General features: G+C 36.2%; 1 protein-coding gene across 2 annotated transcripts in view; it reads left to right on the forward strand.

Annotated features, from left to right (window-relative positions):
- LOC117322354 overlaps window positions 1-8,635 on the forward strand; it is a 94,942-nt gene extending 86,307 nt beyond the window's left edge. For both annotated transcript variants that reach the window (XM_033877227.1, XM_033877220.1), the window contains exons 6-9: window positions 657-784; window positions 3,425-3,552; window positions 6,203-6,371; window positions 6,816-8,635. In XM_033877227.1, the coding sequence (XP_033733118.1) occupies window positions 657-784; window positions 3,425-3,552; window positions 6,203-6,371; window positions 6,816-7,036 (646 nt within the window). In that variant the 3' untranslated portion in view covers window positions 7,037-8,635. The remainder of the gene's footprint in view (window positions 1-656; window positions 785-3,424; window positions 3,553-6,202; window positions 6,372-6,815) is intronic.
- The last annotated feature ends 1,910 nt before the right edge of the window (window positions 8,636-10,545 follow it).

A 10,545-nucleotide genomic window follows, 5' to 3' on the forward strand; every position in this document is an offset into this window, starting at 1 on the left:
ACTATCCTGTAATGTCACGGTATACCGCGCGAGTACTATCCTGTAATGTAACGGTATACCGCACGAACTATCCTGTAATGTCACGGTATACCGCACGGGTACTATCCTGTTATGTCACGGTAAACCGCGCGGGTACTATCCTGTAATGTCACGGTATACCGCGCGGGTACAATCCTGTAATGTCACGGTATACCGCACGAACTATCCTGTAATGTCACGGTATACCGCACGGTACCATCCTGTTATGTCACGGTATACCGCGCGGGTACAATCCTGTAATGTCACGGTATACCACGCGGTACTATCCTGTAATGTCACGGTATAACGCGCGGGTACTATCCTGTAATGTCACGGTATACCACGCGGGTACTATCTTATAATGTCACGGTATACCGCGCGGGTACTATCCTGTAATGTCAAGGTATAACACGCGGGTACAATCCTGTAATGTCACGGTATACCGCGCGGGGACTATCCTGTAATGTCACGGTATACCGCGCGGGTATTATCCTGTAATGTCACGGTATACCGCGCGGTAATTATCCTGTAATGTCAGGGTATACCGCGCGGGTACTATTCTGCCTAGCATCGCTGTGGTTACACCTGGTAAAATATTGGAACATTATGAGCAATAATAAGTAATTTGTATGCCTCAGACCTTGTCGAATAGAGGGTGGAGTTTCATCCTGTGACGGTACTGAGAAGGAAAAGACGAAAATAAAAGAACAGTCGGCTCGGGATTGGGAGCAATTCGTGTACATGAGAGGAAAAGAACTCAGTCCAGGTACGGATGAACATCAATAGATATTTTTTAATCCGCATGCAACAGCATTTAGGATTACAATTGCACATATATTACATATTATGTAACTTTCGAAAAATGTTGAAGAACAGCCAACACAATTTAAATCAATATCTATAATACAGGTCACAGTAAGAAAATCCTTATACAAATCAGTAACAATTAATATACCTCTATTTATTTTACTCTATTATTATTCTCCTTATTTCCTCCAATAATGAAGATTACATAAACATAATATTTAAAGTACAGGCAACATTCAGACGAGGATCATATAAATATACATGGTTGTTTTACAAGTAAAAATGCATTGGGTAATTATTTGTAATTAAGTGGTTCATATATTTTAACATTTGATACAAAAATCTTAAATGTGTGAGTCTGAAATATTCAATATCTTTATTTGATAATTCATATTCAAATGTGTCCATTTTTCTGATTAAAGAGCACCACAGTTCGTCTCGGACATCTTCAGTTTTGTCACGGTGAAGAAGTATATGTATTATGGTATCACTATATATTACGCATATTCTAAGATTAAAATGAATATATTTATAACACTTGGGCTATTTCACAACTAGTTTCCATAGGTAATGTGATTCAAACTTATTATGAATTGTTTTAAATCTGAAAAAAACCGTTATCTTTTGACATACGTTCTAGCCATGCATTTTCTTCTGTCCTATAGATACTTTTATAAACAAGTTTTTTTTTTCACTGTAACTTTCCCGGAAAGGACTCAAGTTTTATATAATTAACAAAAATGTCATACAAGGAATATTTCCTCAAGATACGTATAATATCGGGTCTAAAACCCTGTTGCTTTCCACTACTGTATTTAAACATACAAAATTTAGTTAGAATTATTCTATGTACAGGCATACTACTATCCATATAATAAGGGTGAGCACCTGACATAACAAAAGATATGATAAGTTTTTAACTTACAACATGCTCCAGTAGTTCTTTCAAACGAATTTCTTTTACAATTTAACAATATCCCTAGGTGTTTAATTTCTTCAACTACTGGTAAAACACATTTGTATAAGCCAATATCTTGTACGTTATGTAGAGGGCGTTTATTGGAAAACAACACCATTTTACTTTTGGAACATAACTCTCCACTTTTTACTATAGTTTTCACATATATCGACCATGTTTTGTAAACTTTGAAAATTAACTAACGAGGCACATCTCGTCCGCTTGAGTTGGTAAATTTACTTTAAGATCAATAATCACAGACCCTTTACCACAAGCTTCTATTTATTTAATAATTCATTAATAAAAATCAAAACGTTTTTGCGGACAAAGATCTACCTTGTAAAATACCTCTTTCCATCTGTACACTCTTTTACTTTAAGCCGTTAAACAAAATACAACTTTTCAGATGTGTATAATTTCTCTGAGAATAACCACTGTTTTCCATATTGTAGCTAATACATTCTTCTAATTTAAATGATGTACATAGGCTACAAAGGTTATTTTGGTAAGCGGACTGCTGTCTGTTGGGAAAAGTGTTTGAACATATCACAGAATTGATTCTATTTGATATTGTCATTTCAAAAAAGCCCAGCCAATCAGGAAATTGGTATTCGAACATGAAAGGCGGGCGGAGCTTATTACCGAGGGCACATTCTATGTGCATATGATAGTTTTTTGCTTTAGGTGGGGTGGCCAAAACAATTGGACTACGCATAAACGTTAAATGCATCCCTTAATTATAGCTTGCCTTCTTTATAAAATGTAGGTCACCATAGTCTGTATGTTTGAAATATAAAAACGACACAGCATTATTGCTGTGTATCAAAATATTTTCGAGCTAAAAATATCTCCTGTTTGTATCAACTTCCCTTGGTAGATATATATAGCCATCAATTCTGGCCCTCTAGCGGAGATTTGACCACCCTTTACACATGAAATTTTCACCAATCTAAACGAGCGTTACCGATGTACTTCATCGGTGATGTTCACAAACACACATGGAGGCTTGTATCATTTTGATGAGTGAAGTTTACAAACACACATGGAGGCTTGTCATTTTGATGAGTGATGTTTACAAACACACATGGAGGCTTGTCATTTTGAAGAGTCAAGTTTACAAACACACATGGAGGCTTGTCATTTTGATGAGTGATGTTTACAAACACACATGGAGGCTTGTCATTTTGATGAGATGTGTGATCAGTAACTTCTATCTAATGATGAAACACTGTGAATGTTTCCCCAAAGATTGTAAGTCTCTGCATTTAGGTAAAATGCCATGATATAGCCGACATGGCAGCTCTGAATACAATTTAATTGGATGCCAAGGGCGCGACGGTTTAAACACAGCTATATTTGCCAAGGGTTCGTGGAGTATAACTACTTGGAGTATAATTACTTGCCTTGACTATACTTATTTCCAATAACTATTCATATTTCCTTCGGATCCGCTTTGGGAAATAGACCTGGTACAGTTGGGATAAGATAAAGGCATACCAGTAAAGTATTATCGGCTATATATATTACAGGTTATACGGTTTTGGAGATTTTGTTTATAATATGAAGAAGATGATATTGTATTTGGGTTATGATAGTGTCCAAGTATTAGTATTGATACCATCACGTTCAACCAATTAACAGGTGGCTATTTAGTGGTACTGAACCTTGGAGCTGACAAAGACGGTAAAGGCGTTTCTCCAATAAAGGGAGGATATCCACAACTCGGGAAATTACTTAGTAAAATGCTTCATGATGGTCTTATTACACAGGTGAGTAAGTGTGTTTCCATGGCATCGTGATACAGGTGTGAGTGTCGTTGACATCGTAACAAGTGTGTGGTTAAGACATCGTAACAAAAGTGAATGTATGTCATTATGACATCGTTACACGTGCGTGTGATGTGATGATATCGTAACACAAGAGTGTGTCGTTATGACATCGTAACAGGTGTGTATATGACGTTATGACATCGTAACAGGTGTGTATATGACGTTATGACATCGTAACAGGTGTGTATATAGAGAATAATACATACCTTTTTCCATATCGGACCCAATATTGGTCCCGAGACCCCAATATTGGCCCAAGGGCCAATATTGGGGTCTCGGGGCCAATATTGGGTCCGATATGGAAAAAGGTATGTTTTATTCAATTTATTGTATTCTTAGTAATAAATCACAGAACATTAATCAACAATTATAACTTGACAAGAAAAATCAGATTCAAATTTTTAATGTATTGAATTATAAACACTTTATAATATTGAAGTTTTTTAAGTCTTTATGAAGTTCATATCTGTCAAGTTTTTTTACGGTGTTATTGTTTATCATCCGAGCCACAAACTCACGTGTTCCGTCGGTATCGATCTTGTCCTGGGGCTGGGGTTCCACTGTTTCCGTGTCAAATATGAATTCCGTGATGTCGTCTGCCAGTCCCGCTTCATCATGGAACGATTGGTTAACATCGGCTTGTACGACCTCTTCTATTGTAAAGTTTAAGTTATCAATTTCCTCGGTTACCATGTGTTCCTTCTCGGCGAGATATTCTAGCTCTGCAATTCGTGCTGCAAGCGAATTTAAAATCTTCTCTCCCATGTCCTCATTCCTTCGTCTACTCGACGCCATGTTGTTTGTTTTGGTTTCGCTGACAACACAGCACCTACGTCAAAACCCGAGAGACCCGAATAGTTTGATGAGACGCAAAATTTAGAGGTGTTCCGCGAAGAGGGCCAATACAGGGTTTGGGGTGCATTACTGAATCAATAATGCATGGGTAAGGATTACGGATCGGGAGATTTGGCGCCATAATGCATATGCAAAAAAAACTGTATTTATTACTAAGTATACAATAAATGTCGTTATGACATCGTAACAGGTGTGTATATGACGTTATGACATCGTAACAGGTGTGTATATGTCGTTATGACATCGTAACAGGTGTGTATATGACGTTATGACATCGTAACAGGTGTGTATGTGACATTATGACATAGTAACAGGTGTGTATATGACGTTATGACATCGTAACAGGTGTGTATGTGACATTATGACATAGTAACAGGTGTGTATATGACGTTATGACATCGTAACAGGTGTGTATATGACGTTATGACATCGTAACAGGTGTGTATATGACGTTATGACATCGTAACAGGTGTGTATGTGACATTATGACATCGTAACAGGTGTGTATGTGACATTATGACATAGTAACAGGTGTGTATATGACGTTATGACATCGTAACAGGTGTGTATGTGACATTATGACATAGTAACAGGTGTGTATATGACGTTATGACATCGTAACACGACTGTGTAAGTGTCATTTTGACATCAATACACGTGTCGTTATGACATCGATACATGTATTTAAGCTTGTCGTTATGACACCATGACACGTGCGTAAGTTTGTCGTTATAACATCGTAACACACGTGTATGTGTCTCGTTATGGCATCGTAACTTTGTCGTTATGACATTGTTACACGGCATAAGTTTGTCGTTATAACATAGGGGTGTATGTGTGTTGTATGACATCGTTACACGTGTGCATGTGTGACGGTATGACATCGTAACACAGGTGTGCGTGTGTCGTTGACATCCTAACACAAGTGTGTGTCGCTATGAAATAAATACACAGGCCTATGTGCATGTGTGTCGTTATGAAATCATAACACAGTTGTGTATGTGTGTCGTAATGACATCGCAAGAATGGTGCTTGAATGTGTCGTTCACACACAATTAATTTTCCATTGTTCATATTCAGAATGCAGCTTTTCAATTTGTTCAGTTTTTTTTTTATCTCTAGATATCTAGATAAAAAAAACGTAAATGGTGCGAAAAACCTGACGTCATAATTCAATTATTGACGCTGCACATTTATTTGTTCAAAAGAATTCCTTATTAATAGGCCTTGGTAAAATTGTACATTAAACGTGCTCTAAATTTGAAATATGGTTTCATAAAACGTGTTTTAAATTTGAAATACAGTTTCAGAAAACAATCATAAGCATTGATGTCAATATTTTATTTGCTTCAAAGGGGTATAAAAAAGGTTTGCAAACTTTAGTAATATTATGCTTCGCCATACCACTATGAAACAAAACATATTGACAGGAATACTTCAAACATCATCTTCCCATAACTTCATTACTGCTTCATATCAAAATCAGTAGCATGACGTCACAATTACAACCGATAACGTTAATAGGAGAAAAGAAAACTAACTCTAATAGCTTCCTTAGCGTATCTTCTTTAGTTCCATCTATGTTCTAGAAGATGATAAAGTCTTGTGTGATTACAAGACGAGTGAAGAAAACATGGTCACCAGCTTTCTGTTGGGGTAATAATTTGGTTCCTGTAATTATCATGCTTGTTTAGTGAGTAGTGTTTAATCTTATGTATGTCTGATTCGGTTATAGGAGGAATTCCTTGACGCGAACTTTGATGTGGACATATACAGAACTGAGGAAGACCACAGCCGCCCGTTTACACAGGGGGACAGGCTGACGCAGATGGGTCTGGAACTGGTATCGGTTCGCTCATTCACCAACTGGCTGGAGCATCACACGTTCGACATCGTACATAAAGGTATACCACTCGAGCTTCTTGGGGAACAAAGTTCTCTAAACAGGAACAGATGTTAATGATCTTTAAAAAGAAAGGATGAGATGACCAGGACTTGTCAATAAATTGTGTGAAGTTATAAGAAATTGATATTTCACTAATCCACGTTCTAGAGATATCAATTTAAATGATACTAAAATGTGATTAAGTTTGGATGAGCTCTTGGAGCTGTCATTTTAGACAGTATAAAGTGTTTTTGTCTCCAGATAATTGCAACAATCACGAGAATGATAAGATCTTATATATAATGTGGATTATATTAAATATAATCAACAATTTTTTTAATGAAGCTTTTGGTGAAATCAGTCAACAGCAATACATTTCCAAGTTTAAGAACATTACATAGTGATAACTCATTAAAACCCCAAGTATGCCTGCACATATAACGAATATTATATCTGTTATTAGACGAAGCTACCAAGGCAGAGTATGCCGAGAGGGTGGTGGCAGGTATAAAACCGTGGTTCTACCATGTGATCTACAACGGGTTATCGAAAACGAGGCCACTGGAGGAAAGAACGCGACTGACAGATCTCTACTTCGATAGGATGAGGGCATTTGCCCATGACAACCATGGCGGCAAGACTCAAATACCATTGGTTGAGACGGTTGTCAGGAAACGCCTCTAACGGGACCTTGCATATATTGAAATACTAAACATGTATCAAAAGTATAATATCATAAGCAGTTCCTCCCCCCCCCCTCTTATTTTAATAAAACACCTTTGTTTGTAAATTATAGAAATAAAGCCGATGTGAATACCATTTATTTTTCAAAATCAAAAGATGTGGTCTTTGTACCCACCATTGAATATTTATTTGGTCAATGAATTAGTTTTTTTCTATACTTTCCTGTTACTTCTTTGTCTCTAATCATTTGAAAACAAGGGGACCAAGGAACCTCACATGAAATTAGAGCACTTTAAAAACACAAAATGGTCACCTTTCAACAACTTTATTGTCTAAGAAGCACTTGGATTTGGCATCAGGCAAAACTTTTATTTACCATCTCTAATGGATTCTAGTAATCTTAGTATGGTTTTAGTTATGCATACTGATTTACATAAATGTAATTTTAAAGTGGTTTTGGTGTCAAGTCCACAAAATGATAAAATGCGAAAAAACGCATTTGTTTCTGCATGATTAAGTTAAAGCATCACTCCTTGATCTCTAATAAATGTATAAACACAATTAGAAGGTTGTGAGGTGTATACTTTTGGACTTACAAGCTTTAAACTAAGCTGAAAACTTACCCCAACAACTTTTATTTAGTCCGAGTTGTATATCCTGCAACAATACACGAGTCAAAAGTCATTATTTCTATTCTACCATGTACTATTTAGTTCCGAGATCTACCTCTTCCTAATAGAAAAACGACAACGAAACCCCGGGAAATGTGTCGCTATATGGCTGTTACAATTCACAAGAAACGACAAGGCGGGCGTGCTAATGAATATTCAAAAGCTGACGTCAATCCCAAGCCGGTTGACGGCAACGTTGCGAGAACTTTCGGGGATGTCGGCCAGCAATTAATGTAGAGATGCTCCCCAAAGGTTGACTGTAGAAATTGACCTTATAATATATAATTTAGCAAAGTCTGCTCTGGGTGGATAGAAATTAACAATCTCGCAAATTTCTCCGTAGAGATGCTTCCCAAAGGTTGCCTGTGGAAATTGACCTTATAATATATAATTTATCAAAGTCTGCTCTTGGTGGATAGAAATTAACAATCTCGCAAATTTCTCCGTTGTAAAATACACAGTCTCCGACGTTCAAACATTGTGGCGCCGCCATGTTTGTTTACAAATGCACGATTTTTGAGGGGAAAGATTGTTACAGCGTGTATTAGTGACACGAGTGTGTGTTACTGGCAAATAATACACGGTTTTAAACCAATCAAAACTGGCGTTGCAAAGCAAACGTTGTAGAATAGAAATTATATGCGGCTCACCATATTCTGAAAATCCAAATATCCTTAAATGAAAACGTCTGCTGAATATTTGTAACGTCTAACTTACTGTTTGAACAATCTAGCAAAATTATAAGAAAAGTGATGTTATTGATTTGAAAATAGTACATTTACATGTATTAAAGCAGAATGTATAATATATATATGTGTACACGTGTAGTTACTTGGATTATGTATGATCTGTATGTATCAATCCTGTCATGCTCACTTCTTTTGTCACAAATGTCCTTATGAATCAATAAAGATCTTGAAAAAAACCACATTGTTATTATGTTATACTGTAATCTGTCAGAGAACAGAAGTAATGAAATCTTTGTTATTATACTGTATTCTGTCATAGGACAGAAGTAATACAAGAGGCCTAAACGCTCACCTGCTGTGATTATAGCCCCATATCATTTTTTTACATCCCCCCTACGAACCAACTAGAGGCTGATAGCCGCATAGCTGGTGGGCAGTATATAACCAAGGGTCTATCTCAAAGAATGTAAGGTTAAAATTTCTGGAGAATGTGATTCTGGAGATGGCAAAAAATGGTGGATATCTTGAATGATGTAGTTATTTCAAACACAATGAAAATCCATCTGTGTCCGGTGCTGATCATCCACAGGAATCTTCAACAAAATTCATAGTTTTTGTTTTCATCACTTTCATTATCATCAAAATGTCGAATGCCATGTTTGCAATATTTCGATATATATATATATATATATACATATTAAGTTGAAGAAGTAATGACTTTACAGTATATTGTCAACTTATTGAGGCAATCTAGACAAAATAATTGCCTAATATAATTATTGAAAAAGTAGGCAACAGTGACCTAATTTTGCAATATCAGTTATCGGCGTGCATTTATCCTAGATGTCTTTTTCTGTTGTCATAATATAATTATTGAAAAAGAAGGTCACAGCGACTTAATTTTGCCATATTAGCTATCAGCATGTCTTTCTCATCCTAGATGTCCATTTCTGTTTCCCTAATATAATTATTGAAAATGTAGGTCTCGGTGACCTAATTTTGCAATATTTGCTATTGACATGCCTCTCTCATCTTAAGTGTCCATTTCTATTGCCGTAATATAATTATTGAAAAAGTAGGTAACAGTGACCATATTTTGCAATATCAATTATCGGCCAGCATTTATACTAGATGTCCATTTCTGTTGCCATAATATAATTATTGAAAAAGGTCAGTGACCTAATTTTGCCATATTAGCTATCAGCATGCCTTTCTCATCCTAGATGTCCATTTCTATTCCCCTAATATAATTACTGAAAAAGTAGGTCAAAGTGACCTAATTTTGCAATATTTGCTACCTTTCTCATCCTTGATGTCTATTTTTGTTGCCCTGATGTAATCATAGAAAATGTAGGTCACAGTGACCTAATTATGCAATATTTGCTATCAGCATGCAATTATCATCCTAGCTGTCAGTTGATGTTGTCCTATCATCATTCCTACTTTTCATTTGCACAAGTCACAACATAGAGCAATGTAAAGACATAAATAGTCTCAATGTGACATGCTTTCTACTTGCACAGTATCACTACATAATATATATGTATATGACTAATGAATTAGAAACCTTTAGACTCACTCCAAATTTGCTTTAGATTATCAGAAGTTTTCTGATATTTATATTTACACATATAATCTAGACACTGGGTAACTGGGCAGCTCTGAGATAGGGCTTCATTCCCAGACCTTTGCTGCCCTTTATCTAATTAATTTTATTGTTTTTCCTGTGTGACACTAAACCAGCAATACTATGGTTTCATGCAGACATTAAGCTAACAGGTTTTCTCATCAAAACTAACTGGTATCAGGGAGTAGAAAATCCAAAAGCCTAGTTATCATAAACAAAGAAATGTTCTACAAATACAAATATCTAGTCAGGACCTTCTAACTAATCATTTAATGCGAATTTCAACACTCTCGGTTAAAAAAAAGTTAACGGACGCCGGACGACAGATGCCAGACGATACCCCATAGCAAAAGCTCACATGAGCCTTCGGCTCAGGTGAGCTTAAAAATCTTTATTATACTGTCAAAGAATCCGGAGAGAAGTAATAAAATCTTTGCTGTTATGCTGTGTTCTGTCATAGGACAGAAGTAATAAAATCTTTGTTGTTATGCTGTATTCTGTCATAGGGCAGAACAGTAATGA

The sequence above is a fragment of the Pecten maximus genome, chromosome 1 (genome assembly GCF_902652985.1).
Source record: "Pecten maximus chromosome 1, xPecMax1.1, whole genome shotgun sequence".
Lineage (NCBI taxonomy): Eukaryota > Metazoa > Mollusca > Bivalvia > Pectinida > Pectinidae > Pecten > Pecten maximus.